Source organism: Pan paniscus, chromosome 23, assembly GCF_029289425.2.
Source record: "Pan paniscus chromosome 23, NHGRI_mPanPan1-v2.0_pri, whole genome shotgun sequence".
In the NCBI taxonomy this organism is placed as follows: Eukaryota; Metazoa; Chordata; class Mammalia; order Primates; family Hominidae; genus Pan; species Pan paniscus.
The window spans coordinates 32,313,327-32,330,129 of record NC_085927.1 but is presented as its reverse complement, the minus strand read 5'-3'; the positions used below and the strand labels follow the sequence as shown (position 1 = coordinate 32,330,129).

The 16,803-nt window shown below is 57.2% G+C and overlaps 4 protein-coding genes across 6 annotated transcripts in view; 1 reads left to right on the top strand and 3 right to left on the bottom strand.

Moving 5' to 3' along the window:
* The window catches only part of LOC129395163 (immunoglobulin lambda-1 light chain-like), a 735,232-nt gene that overhangs the window by 400,916 nt on the left and 317,513 nt on the right, over window positions 1–16,803 (bottom strand). The gene's annotated exons all lie outside the window — the stretch shown is intronic.
* On the bottom strand, window positions 576–5,969 carry LOC117978697 (glutathione hydrolase light chain 1-like). 3 transcript variants are annotated; one of them, XM_063603439.1, is made up of 7 exons: window positions 5,847–5,925; window positions 2,499–2,690; window positions 2,197–2,384; window positions 1,837–1,964; window positions 1,623–1,735; window positions 1,428–1,541; window positions 576–1,123 (listed from the first exon to the last, which is right to left on the bottom strand). In XM_063603439.1, exons 3-7 carry the CDS (start codon window positions 2,370–2,372, stop codon window positions 977–979), a joined length of 678 nt encoding a protein of 225 aa, XP_063459509.1. In that variant the 5' UTR covers window positions 2,373–2,384; window positions 2,499–2,690; window positions 5,847–5,925; the 3' UTR covers window positions 576–976. The 3 variants fall into 3 exon arrangements, with proteins under 3 accessions (XP_063459509.1, XP_054961989.2, XP_054961990.2); XM_055106014.2 differs by lacking the exon at window positions 2,499–2,690 and having other exon boundaries at window positions 2,197–2,406; window positions 5,847–5,969; XM_055106015.2 differs by lacking the exon at window positions 2,499–2,690 and having other exon boundaries at window positions 5,847–5,965.
* LOC117978696 (putative POM121-like protein 1) lies at window positions 5,288–11,618 on the top strand. The gene has a single exon (XM_034951671.3). It carries the CDS (start codon window positions 6,409–6,411, stop codon window positions 7,780–7,782), a length of 1,374 nt encoding a protein of 457 aa, XP_034807562.2. The 5' UTR covers window positions 5,288–6,408; the 3' UTR covers window positions 7,783–11,618.
* LOC129393021 (breakpoint cluster region protein-like) lies at window positions 12,168–16,005 on the bottom strand. The gene is made up of 3 exons (XM_055106021.3): window positions 15,785–16,005; window positions 15,144–15,306; window positions 12,168–13,291 (listed from the first exon to the last, which is right to left on the bottom strand). Exons 1-3 carry the CDS (start codon window positions 16,003–16,005, stop codon window positions 13,130–13,132), a joined length of 546 nt encoding a protein of 181 aa, XP_054961996.1. The 3' UTR covers window positions 12,168–13,129.

Below are 16,803 nucleotides of genomic sequence, written 5' to 3'. Positions count from 1 at the left end.
CTCACCTGGCCCCTGGCCCCAGTGCCCCTGGTGATATCCAGGTGCTGGGCTGTGATCACCGCCTCCCACCAGCCCACCTCCACCAGCCCTTCCCAGAACCCTGCTCCAGGTGTTGGAACTGTGCACAGAGGAGGGAGCAGGCCCCGAGGGAGGCCTGGAGGGGCTGTGGATGGTGAAGGCTGCTGTGTCTAGCTGTTTCCTTCTGGACCCACTCCCTCTGGGCTGCGTCCCCGGCTGGTCCAAGCCCTGATCCCTGGGATCTGGGGACATCTTCCCGTTTGTTGTTCCCTGAGAACCAGGCCTCCCTCTGGAGAGGATCACAAGCTTGGGTTTCACTCTGGGCTTGCTCTTGGGAACCCCCCAGGGGCGTGGCTCTGACCGAGATATTTTCCTCCAGCCTGTTGCCCAGTCCCCATTCCTCGGACCTCAGCTTCACCTCCAGTGTCATCGGCAGGGTGAGCTGGACGCCTACGGGTCTGAGAAGGCGCCCGGGTTCCCAGCATCAGCTGGCCACCCTCTGCCTAAGAAAGTGCCAGGGTCGTGGCACCCCCTGGTGGCTGATCCTAGGTAGTGTCACTGCCCAGCCCCAGTAAGGGAGGGCCTGGCCCCAAAGTCCGAGGGATCAGGGTGGAAAGGGGCAGGGCTTGGTGTGAATCTTCCCCTGGCCCCCAGCCATGTGCCTGGCTCTCCCCATGCTGAAGATGCTGAGGCTAGTTCCAGTGTCTGCATTGTGAAGATCTCCGAATCCCACCTCTCTGTTCCTCCCCAGCCAGATGGCTCCATTTCACACACAATACACTGAGGCCCAGAGAGTGGGGAGACAGGCCAGGGAGGCCACCTGGAGCCTGGCACAGTGGCCTCATTTATTGTGCTGCTCTGCTGCTCACAGGGGAAGCCGGTCCCCCGGAGTCCCCTTCCTGGTCCTGGTGAGTATCTTGTCCCTGGATTGCTTGTCAGCCTTGTCCGCCTGGAGCACTCAGTAGCCGGCAGGTTCCCCGCCTTTCCTGGAGTCCGAGGCAGCTGCCCAGCCACCAGCCATGCGGACGATGGCTTGCACCACAGCGATGAAGGTGGACGCGATCTGGGTGTGATGGTGCCGGGTCTCCAGGGCTCCAGTCACTGCCTGGGGGTGGGAGGAGAGGGGAAACCTGAGCAAGGCTCCAGATGCCACCTGAACCACACCTGTGTGGTCACAGGCCTCAGCCCAGGTGGTGCCATTTCGGGCCAGGTCATCAGGAAGAGCAGGTTGGGGCCTGCTGGGTCTCACTGGAGCAGGGGGCTTGGCCCTCATGGCACAGGGGCTCCAGATGGCCCAGGCACTAGAGAGAGGACACCAACAATTGTCCACTCTGTGATGATCCAGGCCTCCAGCCCAGGATGCCCTGGGGCCCCACACCGTGACTCAGTTTCTCCAACCCCCGGCCCACCTGGTCAATGTTTCTCTCCACTGTCGTGACGTTGGGCAGAAGCTGGTTGTGCAGCCGGGGCTCCTCCACGGCCCGCTTCACGTCATAGCCGAACCAGAGGTTGTAGATGATGGCCTGGGGCATGGGAGTGTGATCAGCGTGGCTTGGGGGCTGTGGAGGGTGGGCACGGCCAGGGAGAAAAGGTGTGACACATACCAGTGCAGTGGCTGTGGTGATCTGTGTGCCCCCAGCAGCTCCCACAACCATCTGGACCTGGCCGTCCTGGCCCACCATGATCGTCGGGCACATGGACGAGAGCGGCTGCTTCCCTGTGGCCGATGGGAGAAGACAGGGATGCCCGTCAGCTGCCTGCCCAGGACACCCGCCCCTCTCCACCCCAGTCCCCCATCCCCGGACCCCCACCCCATACCTGGCTGGATGAAATTGGCAGGTGAGGGGGGCACCCCAAACTCGTTGGTGATGTTGGGAGAGCTGAAGTCGTCCATTTCATCATTGAACAGGATCCCGCTGACCGGGCAGCGGACCTTGGAGCCAAAGCTACCGCCCAGCCAGGTTAGACAGTGCCCGACCTTGCCTGGCCCAGCCTGGTCCCTATCCACCCACTGAGGCTCAAACATACTCACTGAGAGGCCCAGGATAAGCTACCAAGTTTGGGCCTCAGTTTCCCACCAGGAAAAGAGGTGATGGAGCCACCTTACTGGATAAGTGGGCAGTCCCTGGGCCACCCGCCCCTGGCCCTTTCCCACCCAGGCGGCCCAGCAGCCCCTACTAGAGGTTCATCGTGCTGGTGGCAGACACAGCACTGCTGTCCTCTGCGACGACAGACAGGTGAGCAGTGCCCCCATCAACCGGCGTGTAGAACTCGGGCTTGTAGTAGGAGATCGGGTGAGTGGTGTCGTCAGAGATCTGGGCCCGGAGCTGGGCAGCGAAGAACTCAGAGGTCATGTTGCGGACCACCTGCCGAGACCCCAGAGCTGGCCTGAGGAGGTGGGGAGGGAGGGTGGGGAGGGGGCACAGGTCTCAGAAGGCCCCTGACTGTGGCTCTGACCACAACCCTCTGGCACCCACAACCTTCCGTGGCTCCCCAGGACCCAAGGGCAGGCCCAGGATCTTGCATGACCAGTCTGACTCTCTGTCTCTGTCGCGTTCCAGCAACTCTGAATGTCTGTCTGCCTGGTCCTCAGCCTCCAGACCCTTGCTGCATTCAATCACTCATTCCTTCATGCAAAAAATATTTCTAGAGTTTGCACTGCATGCCTGGAACTGGGGAATCAACAGGGAACAGACACTTAGGTCCTGCCCTCATGCCAAGAAAAACAAACACACACAGGGAAAGTGCTGAAACCACAAGCCAGGTAAGGGGAATCAAGAGGCATGAGGTATGGGCAGAGTGGTCAGGGAGGGCTTCTCAGAGGAGGCAACATGTGAAAAGAGCCTGGAATGTGGCCTAAATGGTCAGTGCAAAGGCCCTGAGGCAGGTGGTATAGGCTGGTGAGCGATAGGCAGAGAGTGAATGGAGTGGGGTGGGGAGAAGAGGATGAAGATGCAGGCTGGGGCCCATCCCACAGGACCTCCTAGGTCCCATAACAACTGGCTTTTGCTCTGTGCCATGCAGGCTTAGGGCAGAGGAATGAGCAGGCTGGGGAGTGTTTTCACAGGGTCCCTCTGGCAGCTATGACGGGGATAAGGATAAAGCCCAAAGGGGAGGCTGTGGGTATCAACCAGTCAAGAGATGATGGCCTGGGTGGGAGAAAGAGAAGAATCAAGGATGGTGCCGACTAGCGAGGTAAACCCTGCAGAAGGGGCAGGTTTGGGGATGGTCAGGAGCTTGATTTTGGATACTTCATCAGACCCGAAGAGCATGGGTGCACGTATAAAAAAAATAAATAAATAAGCATGGGTTCACGGGCAAGGGCGGGCTGAGAGATGAACACGGAGGTATTGACATTGAGTGGCTGCTGGATGCCATGAGCCTGGCCAAGGTCCCCAAGGCAGTGGCGAGGAGGAGATGAGGAGGTCAAGGAGGAGACAGAGGATGGACCCGAAGGCCGAAGAAAATGCCTCAAGAGAGTTTCAACACCGGGCGCGGTGGCTCACGCCTGTAATCCCAGCACTTTGGGAGGCCGAGGCCTGTAATCCCAGCACTTTGGGAGGGGGATCACGACGTCAGGAGATGGAGATCATCCTGGCTAACAGGGTGAAACTCCGTCTCTACTAAAAATACAAAAAATTAGCCGGGTGTGGTGGCGGGCGCCTGTAGTCCCAACTACTCCAGAGGCTGAGGCAGGAGAATGGCGTGAACCCGGTAGGCGGAGCTTGCGGTGAGCCGAGATCAGGCCACTGGAATCCAGCCTGGGCGATAGAGGGAGACTCCATCTCAAAAAAAAAAAAAAAAAAAGAGAGAGTCTGACTCTGTTGCCCAGGCTGGAGTGCAGTGGCGCGATCTCCGCGCATCACAATCCCTTCCCCGCCCCCGGGTTTAAGTGATTCTCCTGTCTCAGCCGCCGGAGTAGCTGGGACTACAGGCGCGTGCCACCATGTCTGACTAAATTTGTATTTTTACTAGAGGCGGGGTTTCACTCTGTTGGCCAGGCTGGTCTCCAACTCCTGATCTCGTGATCCGCCCGCCCCGACCTCCCAAAGTGCTGGGATGCGTGAGCCTCCACGCCTGGCCACTATTTTTTCTTTCTTTCGTGTGTGTGTGTGTGTGTGTGTGTGTGTGTGTGTGTGTGTGTGTGTGTGACGAAGTTTCACTCTTGTTGCCCAGGTTGGAGTGCAATGGTGTGATCTCAGCTCACTGCAATCCCCGCCGCAGCAGGAGAGCAGGAATCTTCAGTGATCCACTGGCGGATCTGCAGCCATTGTGCGCGCCAGGTCTTCCCAAGTCTTTTGTGGGCGCGCCTCTCCTTCCAGTACCTATGCCGCCAGCGTCCCCCAGCCTCCCGCCATTGCCAGCAGGTGCTGAGATCGCGCCATTGCACTCCAGCCTGGGGGACAAGAGCAAAACTCCATCTCAAAAAAAAAAAAAAAAATAAGGATGAAAACTTCGGAAAAATATGGAAGAAACCAAATGGATTTCTAGCTCAACTAAATCGTAATTATTCAATGTCTATTTTATGCAAGAAACCATATATTTCATGTCCACAATCAGGGCCACAGTCCCAGCTCTCAAGTGTGGTTGTTTCCTAAGCAAATTGAAGAACACAGGCATAAAAGTACATTAAATCAATAAACCTTTTTCTCTCTGTCTCTCTCTCTCTCTCTTTTTTTTTTTTTTTTTTTGAGACGGAGGTTCGCACTGTCACCCAGGCTGGAGTGCAGTGGTGAGATCTCGGGTCACTGCAAGCTCCGCCTTCCGAGTTCACGCCATCCTCCTGCCTCAGCCTCCAGAGTAGCTGGGACTACAGGCGCCCGCCACCACGCCTGGCTAATTTTTTGTAGTTTTAGTAGAGACGGGGTTTCGCTATGTTGGCCAGGCTGGTCTCCAACTCCTGACCTCGTGATCCACCCGCCTCCGCCTCCCAAAGTGCTACCGCGCCGGCCTTTTTTTTTAAGACAGAGTCTCGGCCGGGCACGGTGGCTCACGCCTTTAATCCCGGCACTTTGGTAGGCCGAGGCGGGCTGATCACGAGGTCAGGAGATCGAGACCATCCTGGCTAACACGGTGAAACCCCGTCTCTACTAAAAATACAAAAAATTAGCCGGGTGTGGTGGCGGGCGCCTGTAGTCCGAGCTACTCCAGAGGCTGAGGCAGGAGAATGGCGTGAACCCGGTAGGCGGAGCTTGCGGTGAGCCGAGATCAGGCCACTGGAATCCAGCCTGGGCGACAGAGGGAGACTGTGTCTCAAAAAAAAAAAAAAAAAAAAAAAAAGAGTCTGGCTCTGTTGCCCAGGCTGGAGTGCAGTGGCGCGATCTCGGCGCATCACAATCCCTTCCCCGCCCGCCCCCGGGTTCAAGTGATTCTCCTGTCTCAGCCGCCGGAGTAGCTGGGACTACAGGCGCGTGCCACCATGTCTGACTAAATTTGTATTTTTACTAGAGACGGGGTTTCACTATGTTGGCCAGGCTGGTCTCCAACTCCTGATCTCGTGATCCGTCTGCCCCGACCTCCCAAAGTGCTAGGATTATAGGCATAAGCCGCCACGCCCGGCCTCTTTTTTTCTTTTTCTTTTTTTTATCTGGAGACTGAGTTTTGCACTTGTGGCCCAGGCTGGAGTGCAATGGTGCGATCTCAGCTCACTGCAATCTCCACCTCAGCAGGAGAGCAGGAATCTTCAGTGATCCACGGGCAGATCTGCCGCCATTGTGGGCGCCTGTTCCTCCCGCGACCTTTGTGCCCGCGTCTCTCCTTCCAGTACCTATTGCATGACCCCCCACGTCCGCCTCCCGCCATTGCCAGCAAGTGCCTCGCGCGGGTACCTGGCTGCGCTTATTAATCCGTTAAGCTCGCTCTGTCACGGGCGCCATGATGTGCTCACGCGCCCGCTCCCTCAGGTTTAAAAGGCGCGTTGCCCGGCAACAGAAGAAACTGCTGGCTTAGCCTTTGGCGGAGTTGGCGGCTGGACGAGGACGCTCAGAGCCCAGCTCTCGAGAGTTCAAGCAACCGACGGTTCCCCACTGCTCCCAGGAGCGGTTACCTGGGCACTCTGTGCCCCTCCTTCCTGTTCGGGCCCAGGCCGAGGACCTGCCAGTAGGGCTCAGTTGCCTGGAGCCCGTTCAGCCCATCCCCCAGTTCACTTTGCTTGTGGGATCTCCCCGTTGCTCCTGCCCGTGGACTGAGTGGCAGGCCATCCTACAAGCACCCGGACACTTGACATCAGTGGTGTCAAGACAACGCTAAGAAGGTTTTCCGTGATCCTGCAAGCCCTGCGTTCCTTCCTGGGATCCTGCCTTCAATTTGATTGCACAGGCACCACAGCAAGCCAGTGCTGTGTGCTCCGAGTTCCAGGGCGTCCTCCAGCTCAGCCACTGCACTGAGAACATGGACTCTCTGTGGGGCCCAGGAGCCGGGAGTCACCCCTTTGGGGTCCACAACACCCGGCTGTCCCCAGACTTGTGTCCAGGGAAGATAGTGTTGAGGGCCCTCAAGGAGAGCGGGGCAGGGATGCCTGAGCAGGACAAGGACCCTAGAGTCCAAGAGAATCCTGGTGATCAGAGAAGGGTCCCCGAGGTCACCGGGGATGCATGGTCTGCATTTCGGCCCCTGCGGGACAATGGAGGCCTCTCTCCCTTTGTGCCCAGGCCCGGGCCTCTGCAGACAGACCTCCATGCCCAGAGGTCAGAAATCAGATATAAGCAGACATCCCAGACCTCCTGGACGAGCTCCTGCACCAACCGAAATGCCATCTCCAGCTCCTACAGCTCCACGGGAGGCTTGCCGGGGCTAAAGCGGAGGAGGGGGCCAGCCTCATCCCGCTGCCAGCTGACCCTCAGTTCCTCAAAGACAGTGAGTGAGGACAGGCCTCAGGCTGTCTCTTCAGGTCACACCCAGTGTGAAAAGGCAGCAGATATAGCACCAGGGCAGACACTCACCCTCAGGAATGACTCCTCCACATCCGAGGCCTCTAGGCCCAGTACACGCAAGTTTCCCCTGCTGCCACGCAGGCGAGGGGAGCCTTTGATGCTGCCACCTCCCTTAGAGCTGGGGTACCGGGTCACTGCTGAAGACCTGGACCGGGAGAAGGAGGCGGCCTTCCAGCACATCAACAGTGCACTGCAGGTTGAGGACAAGGCCATCTCGGACTGCAGACCCTCACGGCCTTCCCACACTTTGTCCTCACTTGCAACAGGGGCTTCTGGTCTGCCTGCCGTTTCTAAAGCACCCAGTATGGATGCACAGCAGGAGACACACAAGTCCCAAGACTGCCTGGGCCTACTGGCCCCCTTAGCATCTGCTGCAGAGGTCCCCTCTACAGCTCCCATGTCTGGGAAGAAGCACAGACCACCAGGCCCCCTGTTCGCCTCCTCAGATCCCCTTCCTGCCACCTCTTCCCATTCCCAGGACTCAGCCCAGGTCACCTCGCTGATTCCTGCCCCCTTCCCAGCTGCAAGCATGGATGCGAGCATGAGAAGAACAAGGCGTGGCACTTCTGCTCCTGCAGCTGCCGCAGCAGCCCCTCCCCCCTCCACATTGAACCCCACGTTGGGGTCACTACTGGAGTGGATGGAGGCCCTTCACATTTCTGGGCCTCAGCCACAGCTGCAGCAGGTGCCCAGAGGTCAGAACCAGAGATCCCAGACCTCCCGGACCAGCTCGTGCCCCAAACGAAAGGCCATCTCGAGCCCCTACAGCTCTACGGGAGGCCTCCCGGGACGAAAGCGGAAGAGGGGCCAGCCTCATCCCACTGCCAGCTGACCCTCAGTTCCTGAAACACACTGAGTGAGGACGGACCTCAGGCTGTCTCTTCGGGTCACACCCAGTGTGAAAAGACGGCAGATACAGCACCAGGGCAGACACTCACCCCCATAGGTGGCTCCCCCAGATCCCAGGCCTCTAGGCCCCGTAGATGCAAGTTTCCCCTGCTGCCACGCAGGCGAGGGGAGCCTTTGATGCTGCCACCTCCCTTAGAGATGGGGTACCGGGTCACTGTTGAAGACCTGGACCGGGAGAAGGAGGCGGCCTTCCAGCGCATCAACAGTGCACTGCAGGTTGAGGACAAGGCCATCTCGGACTGCAGACCCTCACGGCCTTCCCACACTTTGTCCTCACTTGCAACAGGGGCTTCTGGTCTGCCTGCCGTTTCTAAAGCACCCAGTATGGATGCACAGCAGGAGACACACAAGTCCTAAGACTGCCTGGGCCTAGTGGCCCCCCTGCATCTGCTGCACAGGCCTGTAGTCCCAGCTACTTGGGAGGCTGAGGCAGGAGAACGGCATAAACCCGGGAGGCAGAGCTTGCAGTGAGCTGAGATCGCGCCACTGCACTCCAGCCTGGGTGACAGAGCGAGACTCCGTCTCAAAAAAAAAGAAAAAGAAAAAAAGTTCTTGTGACATTTGTGTATGAAATCAGCCTTCACTACATGGATAGGACCAGCACGCTTCCGCGGCACGACTCTGCCATCTTACTACATTTTTTTTATTTTTTATTTTTTTATTCCTTTTGAGACAGTCTCACTCTGTCACCCAGGCTGAAGTGCAGCCGAGATCTCGGCTCACTGCAACCTCCACCTCTTGGGTTCAAGCAATTCTCCTGTCTCAGCCTCCCAAGTAGCTGGGACTACAGGCACACATCAAAACGCCTGGCTAATTTTTGTATTTTTAGTAGAGATGGAGTTTTGCCATATTGGTCAGGCTGGTCTCGAACTCCTGACCTCAGGTGATCGACCTGTCTTAGCCTCCCGAACTGCTAGGATTACAGGTGTACATTTATTTATTTATTTGAGATGGAATCTTGCTCTGTATTTATTAATTTATTTATCTGAGATGGAGTCTTTCTCCATCGCCCAGGCTAGAGTGCAGTGGTGCAATCTCGGCTCCCTGCAACCTCTGACTTCCAGTTTCAAGTGATTCTCCTGCCTCAGTGTCCCAAGTAGCTGGGATTACAGGTGCCTGCCACCACAGCTGGCTAATTTTTGTATTTTTAGTAGAGACAGTGTTTCACCATCTTGGCCAGGCTGGTCTCGGGCTCCTGACCTCATGAACCACCTGCCTCAGCCTCCCAAAGTGTTGGGATTACAGGCCTAAGGCACCATGCTCGGCCATATTTATTTATTTAATTATTTAGAGACAAAGTCTTGCTCTGTCACCCAGGCTGGAGTGCAGTGGCGCCATCTCAGCTCACTGCAGCCTCCGCCTCCAAGGTTTAAGCGATTCTCATGCCTCAGCCTCCTGAGTAACTGGGACTACAGGTACTCACCACCATGCAGGGATATTTTTTTCTATTTTTTTAGAGACACGGTTTCACCATGTTGGCCAGGCTGGTCTCGAACTCCTGACCTTAGGTGATCTGAGAGCCTCGTCCTCTCAAAGTACTGGGATTACAGGCATGAGCCACTGTGCCCGGCCTCTCACTACATTTAAGTGACGCCATGGCTCATGCCTGTAATCCTGGCACTTTGGGAGGCCAAGGCAGGTGGATCACTTGAGGTCAGAAGTTCGACACGAGCCTGGCCAACATGGGGAAACCCCGTCTCTAGTAAAAATGCACAAATTAGTCAGGCGTGGTGGTACAAGCCTGTAGGCCCAGCTACTTGGAAGGCTGAGGCAGGAGAATCACTTTAACCGGGAGGCAGAGGTTGCAGTGAGCCAATATCATGCCACTGCACTCCAGCTTGGGTGACAGAGTGAGACACCGTCTCAAAAAAAAAAAAAAAGAAAATAGAAAAACATATGATGCCAGGGCGTCTTGGCCTCAATACCTGCATGAGCACAGTCATGTCCAGGCCAGGGCTGCTGGTCGAGGTCCGGCCCCATCTCTTTCAGCAGAAAGGGAGTAAGGTTGCAGGGAGGCTGGGGGACAAGATCCCAGGATCTCAGCCTCCGCTCATGGATCAGCTCTGAGACCCCGAGTGAGCTGGGGGTGCTCTGTGCGCATTGGTTTCCCCAGCTGTCAAGTAAAGGGATTGGATGAGGAAGTCTTGTCAAGGTGGAATGATCTCAGATTTGGGGCAGCAGTGAATGATCCCGCTCCCTGGGCCATGCCAGTGGCCCGGCCTCGGCTCAACACAGCCCCAACACTCTGGAATGGGGATGAGGGGGCAGTCAGCTCTTGCTCCTAGTAAGAGAGATGCAATAGGGCTCTGTGGCTGAGCTAGGTGCCTTGCCTCACACCTGTAATCCCAACCTTTGAGAGGCCGAGGCGGGAGGATTGCTTGAGGCCGGGAATTTTGAGAATAGCCTGGACAACATAGCCAGACCCCATGTCTACAAAATAATAAGAAAACACACAGCTATAGTCCAAGCTACTTGGCAGGCTGAGGCAGGAAGTTCCCTTGAGTCCGGGAATTGGAGGCTGCATTGAGCTATAATCACACCACTGCACTCCAGCTTGGGTGACAAAGTGAGACCCTGTCTCTAAAAGAAAAAAAAATTGGCCTGTGAGCATGGGTTTGATTTTCAAACAGGACCCGGAGGGTAGGGACAGACAGTGCTGTCACCCTTAGGTGCTGAACACTCAGAAACGGGCCAGCGGCAGCCCTTTCCTCACCTGCAGACACCAGATTGGGCAGAACAGCACGTGGCACTTGCAGCTCTTGAAGTGAGGACAGAACCCAGTGTCAACCCTTCTGCCTGTGGGAGGGGCTGCTGAGGCCTGCAGAGAGGCCAGGGTGGAGGCTCATCCCCTTGTCCAGCCCTTGGCGTGGTCTCCACCAGGTCCCCAGCCCACCAGTGTAGGGAGCCCCTGAGCCTGCTGCTGCCACAGGCCCTGTCTCTACCCAGGACGTCCCCCCACCCTCGCAGTGTCAGGGAAATGATCATGGTGGTGGTGACACTCCGCAGGCAGGGCTGCTGAGAGAAGCTGAGAAGGGTCACACTGCAGGCAGGGGCCCGTGTGACAAGCCCTTCTCACCCCGAGAGAGCTGACCAGGCAGCTCACGAGCAGAGCCACATCCCGGGAGTCCGAGAAAGGTCCTGGCTGGGCTCAGCCACCTCATTGGCCACGGGCAGCCTTTGTCGTGTGAGCCTTGCTCTCCTGGGGAGGCTCAAGCTGACGGCTGATGTGGGCATTGCCGAGGGTAACCTGTGGCCCAGTGTATATGGCCGGCTCTCCTCAAGCTGCATTCATTCAAGTAGGACCCAGGGTGCATGCCCATCTCCAGCCCAGGGCAGCTCCCCTGTAAGCTGGGTGAGCTACTGAAGCCAAGGTGGGAGGCAGCTGACAACACCACCCACGGCCCATGCGGAGGTGGCAGAAAGGCTGGACTCAGCAGGAACACCAAATCCCGGACCAGGCAGAAACCACCCAAGACTGAGGAGCTCGTGCCAGAGCGGTGGCCACAGGTAAGAACCCGGGCCCAGGCTGTGTGTGGCGGGAATCCTCCATGTCCCAGGGCTTAGCGTAGCAAAGGAAGACCAGCCGGGTCACCCTGGTGGCCATCTGTCCCTGTCCCACCTGCAGAGTCAGAACAGCCTCTCCCCAGTGGGGATCATCTCTCTCTGCCAAAGCAATAGCGGTCCCTGCCCCAACCAGACTACCCCACTCAGTGGAGTTACGGATGCTGCTCCAGCATCCTAACACTGCCCAGCTGGTGCCTGCCTGTGCTCACCCACACCCCCCAGGCCAGCCTTCCCTGCAGCCTGGGCTTGGCCACCTTGGCCTGATTGAGCACTGAGGACTCCTGGGCACCCAGCCCCATCACTGCACCTGCTGCTTCCAGCCCCACCCCACCGGCTCTGGGGTTCTTCCCAGCGGCGCTGATCATGAAATCAACATGCACACAAGTCGTCTCAGGAAACTTTTTAATGAAAGTGTCGGCCATGGTGGTGTGTAGGTGGCTGAGCTCAGATTGCAGCTGCTAAGACACCAGCCACTTACCAAGAGAAAGCCAGGCTGCTTCAAACCCAGGGCCCGAGACAAAAAAGCATCACTTCTGGTCGGGGAGTCTGGAAGCCATGCCTTGTGGGAGGTCACACTGGCATCTAGGCCTTCGCCTGCATTGCAGAAGGAGAGCCGGGTCCCCCTCCTGGAGAACGCTGCGTTCCCCAGCCCCACACCGGCTTTGCCACCACACAGGCTTTTGAGGCAGGAGGTGGGTAAGACGTAGCTGTAGACCCAAAGCAACCACCAGCCCTGGGACCCTGCGGGAGAGGAGCACTTTTAGAACATGGAAAAGTGTGGTCATCCCATCACTAGACAGCACACATCCTACATAAATAAAAAGTCGTATGGGGAAGGAGGTTGGGGAGGGAATAAAAAATTGGCACAGACATTGATAGACTGGTTTCCAGTTTCAAGGTAACAGATGCACATCATGAGACCAGAGGAGGCAGAGACAAGGCTGGATTTGGCTTTTCTAAGCAACATGTGTTCCTGTGCAGGGCTGAATGGTCGCTGAGACAGAGATGGAAGCCAGGACAAGGGAGCCCACCGGGCCCAGATAGGTCCAGAGAGCAGAGGCTCCTGTTCTGTCCTCGCCACCCACGAGGGTGACACTGCTTGTAAATGGTGGCTGTGCTCTCCCAGCAAGAAAAAAGCACAACTAAATCCACACTGCACAAAGACGCAGACAGAAAGCCTTCAAGTGGCTCTGTTTTCTGCTCCCTGCCTTGCCAGGTCCACAAGCAGAGAGGAGTGTCAGGCGCATGGCCCCACTGTCAGGCTCACCAGTGAGCTGCGGGCTCAGCAGGAGCTGCCCACTGACACACAGGGGACACCCACTCCTCCCACCTTGGGAGCGGTTGCCAGACAGAGCCGCACTGGGTGCTGGTGTCATCCAGGTACCCCACACACTTCATTAAATGTGATCCTGCTTCCCTCTGGGCAGCTGCATCCTCTCCTCCTGCAGGACTGTCTGGAAACTTGGCTCTCAGTTTGCTCTCCCTTCTCTCCTCTGCCTGCCCCAAGCCCCTCTTTCTAAAAAAGTGATGCCATGTTCATGGGGTTATTTCTTGAAAATACTTGGCGGCCTCCATGCTTCTGTTTTCTTTGAGCCAGGTGGTCAGGAGGGCTTACAAAGAATGCCTGGGCTCCCCTGCAGGTGTCGGCAGATGGGGTAGCGAATGGTCCTGTGCCTCCACCTGCTCCGGGAGGGAGTCTCCCGTCTCTAGGCCTGGCCCCTTCCTAACCCTCCACGTATCCTGTTCTCCAGAGACTTCAGAACCCACTCCTGAGAACAGCGGAGCCAGGCGCTTAGAGGAAGACCAAATGCTGCCAGGACACGGACTGTCCAGGGATTACATTCCAGCATCTTATTAGGTATCTGGATCTGTTGGGGAAAAAATTAGAAACTATGTATAAAACTTAAAAATATTGAAGCATCAAAAGGTTATTTAGGATGAAAGTTTTAAAACAAGTCATCAGCAAACTGCTGCCACCAAGTGGAGACTTATACAAAAGGTGAGTGAGTCCACTGAGCTGAGAGGACAGAAATGAAGTCACCTGTGCTGGGGCAGGGGCAGGGACACTGGGGGCAGGGAGTGTGTGGGCAGAGAAGCCAGAGAAGTCCAGGCCTGTGGAAGCCAAACAGGAGAGCGTGGGCCAGAAGGGCGGTCAGAATCGGGGGATGAGGTCGCTCTCCCTGGAGAACGAACCCTAAAGTGCGTAGCCTGGGATTCCCTCCCTGGGGGTCCCATCCCCCGACATTTCACGGGCCTTCTGAGCTGCTTTCCAAGGAGGACTAACACAGCAACAAAACATCCATTTCTGCGCAAAAATCCTTCTGGAAAGAAAAAGAAGCAAGCCAAGAATGGAGTGAAAACGCTACCCAGTGCTGACTAAGCCTCTCAAACCCTGTTCTAAGTGGAGTGTGGTTTCTAAGTCAGGGAAATGGAAGAGGCCCCACCCACACAGGGACAGGGCCACGGCCCCCACAGGATGAAGCAGCAGCGTTTATTCAAGATACAAGTGACGGAATCCGGTCACGTTCCCTTCTCCCCAGAGAGGGCACTTCTTGACAAGTGATTCAGTAGAAATCTTTTAGACTCTATAAGTTAAGTTCATAAAAACCACTGCTTTCACCCTGTCTCCCAGGGCTAGGCCTGGACTCCAAGATGAACTGGCTTGGGGTGCCCTCGGGTGGCCACATAAAAAACTCACAGTCTGAGGCCAGCCTGGGGCTTTCAGACCTGGGCGGGATCTGCCCAGGCCACCTGTCCTTCTGCTTTGGGCCGCTGTCTCTTGGCAGATGGCCTGACACCTGGGGGTGGCCCAAGGATACCTCAGAAAATCTTGATTCCCACTCTACAGATGGCCTGATTAGCCAGAGGTTTCCAGGCCGTCTGTCCGCCTCCAGGAGATGGACTGGGACCTTTAGACATCGGTGGAGAACAGGATGCTCTGTCCCTTGCTGTCCAGGGCAGGGATGGCCTCCAGCCGCAAGAAGTACAGCAGCACCTCGACCTGCCCTCGCAGAGTGGGGAAGAGGAGAGTGGCTCGGAGGGGGGCTCACAGCTGCTGGTGGGGAGGTCTTTGGGGCCCAAGCCCCCAAGTCCACCTCAGGTGCTAGAAACCCCTGCTGGTGTCATCAACCCCTTACAGTGAGACGGGGGTGGGGTGGGGTCCTGACAAGGCATGACTTGTTGGGTGGGGAGTGGTTATTTATTTTAGAGATGCACAGGGCCTTGCTCTGTCCCCAGGCTGGAGTACAGTGGCTCCATCATGGATCACTGCAGCCTCTAACTCCTGGGCTCAAGCAATCCTCCTGTGTCAGCCTCCCAGATACCTAGGATTACAGATGTGTGCCACAATGCCTGCCTAATTTTTCTTTGTATTTTTTCTGGAGATGGGGTTTGCTGCATTGCCCAGACTGATCTCAAACACTTGGGTTCGGTTGTCCTGCCTCGGCCTCCCAAAGTGCTGGGATTACAGGCATGAGCCACCACACCCGAACACTTGGGGTGGTTTTAAGCCCCCAGCAAGGTGCACCAGCAGGACCAGGAGGTGGCCTGGGCACCCCCTATCACTCCCATCCATGCAAACCTAGGCAAGTCCCTGTCTCTGAATCTCAGCCACCACCACATACAATGCAAGTCGGAAGATGGGCAGGACTGGGGGTGGGGCAGGCAGAGGCCACCTCTGTCAGGCTGGGGTTGCATGGGCTGGAGACTGTCTTCCCATACCTGGGACATGACCTCCAAGGACCTGCTGTCAGTCATGGTGATGGGCTGGTTGGGGTTGGCAGGGAGCTTGCTCTCCTTCTCGGAGGGCCAGAGCAGCGTGGGGCCAAAGACAGTGGCGAGGTTGTGCAGGGACATCTTATTGACTGCCTCCTTCTCTGCCACCCTGTAGAGGACCGAAGCAGAGGGTGCTGTTTCAACGCCACCACCAGGAGAGAGGCAGAGGGGCTGTGCCGTGCTAGAGTCCTCAGGGAGGGAGTGACCTCGACCCTGGCTGTGCTGCAAGCTGACTCCAGCCTTGGTACTTCTGGGTCTCAGTGGCCCGGGACAAGGGGCCAGCTCTGGGCTGATGGGGAGGTCTTCATGATGTGCTTGGGAGGGAAGGGGGGGCGGTCCAAATGCACTGCTGGCCACGGCCAAAGCTCTGAGCTCTTTGTTAAGGCCACAGTGCAGAGGGAGGAGGGTGGCAAAGAGGAGAGGCAGTGGTGGGGGTGGCAGTGGTGCTAGTCCTTAGAAGCAGTGAGTTACTGCAGACAGGGGTCGGGGGAAAAGGTCCTTGGTGCTGGGGGTCTGGGGGGAGCAGAGGGGCACCCCAAAGGCCTGGAGACCTGGAGTCCTGGGCAGCCACAAGAGAGCTGGGCTACCTTTCCAGGTGGTCTAGAAGGAAAAGGAAGGTGAGCAGGTTGGCCTCCGGCAGGGACAACAACAGGTTGAACATGCAGCTCTTCTTTGCAACTGGGTCTGAAAGAGCTGCAGGAGGCAGTGGGTTACTCCTCTGGGTTACAACAAGCCAGAGACCTCTCCCGAGGTGGTCACATGGAGCACCCGGGACACGAGTCCTTGCGCAGTTTAGGCTTGTCATCATCGTCACACCCACAGCGCTGGCCACCAGTGAGGACCCTGTGAGGGGCACCTGTGTGGGGTGTGAACCACCTGAATGCCTTTTCTCTACCTCACAGGGGCCAGCAGCACCCGGTGAACAGCAGCAGGAGGAGCCACTAGAGCAGCTGCTGATGGGCAGAGCTGCCCTTGGACAACTCCTGCCACCACCCCCTCCCCAGGGAGCCCAAGGCAGGGGAGGCTCAGCATGGAATGAAACAGGGGAGTGAGGGACACAAGGAGGTGGGAAGTGGGAGGGTCCCAGCCCCACCAAGTATGCAGAGACCCCCTCGTCGTCCTGGACACCACAGGGGCACCTGCAGGCTGGGAGACCAGGTCCTCTGTGCATGGGCCCGGGAGGCAGACCTGCCCTAAGGGTGATGCAGAGGCCACAGGTGCTGCATGCATCAGCACCCACTCTAGACATCAGCCTCCAGGTTGACTAAGGGTCAGGTCATGTTTGAAACCATGCTTGGCTGGACCAGGACCCATGGCAAGAGCACCTGGGCACCAGTGTTTAGCCCTGGTCTGCAGGAAGGAGGACAGCAGACTTTAGGACCCCACAGCACGGCAGTGCTGACCATTTCACCCACTTGGCCTCCTTGAGGAATAGGGATGGGGAGCCCTCTGGGGATGGGCAAGGCCTTCCAGGACAGGCTCGGTTCTGGTCCCCTGCTTTTTGAGGTTGGGTTAAAATGCCGACCATGGCAGAGGGGTTACAGCTCAGGTTCCCACACCTCGCTTTTCACAGCCTCCGAGGGCAGCAGTGCACATGGAGGAGACG

Coding starts and splice junctions, on each gene's coding strand:
- LOC117978696 (XM_034951671.3), top strand. CDS start 6,409: ATGGACTCTCTGTGGGGCCCAGGAGCCGGGAGTCACCCCTTTGGGGTC.
- LOC129393021 (XM_055106021.3), bottom strand. CDS start 16,005: ATGATGACAAGCCTAAACTGCGCAAGGACTCGTGTCCCGGGTGCTCCA. Junction 15,307..15,784: donor CTTCTAGACCACCTGGAAAG/GTAGCCCAGCTC, acceptor GGTCCTCTACAG/GGTGGCAGAGAAGGAGGCAG. Junction 13,292..15,143: donor CCTTGGAGGTCATGTCCCAG/GTATGGGAAGAC, acceptor TTTCCCCAACAG/ATCCAGATACCTAATAAGAT.
- LOC117978697 (XM_055106014.2), bottom strand. CDS start 2,372: ATGACCTCTGAGTTCTTCGCTGCCCAGCTCCGGGCCCAGATCTCTGAC. Junction 1,736..1,836: donor TGCCAATTTCATCCAGCCAG/GTATGGGGTGGG, acceptor CATCGGCCACAG/GGAAGCAGCCGCTCTCGTCC. Junction 1,124..1,427: donor TGGAGAGAAACATTGACCAG/GTGGGCCGGGGG, acceptor TCCCACCCCCAG/GCAGTGACTGGAGCCCTGGA.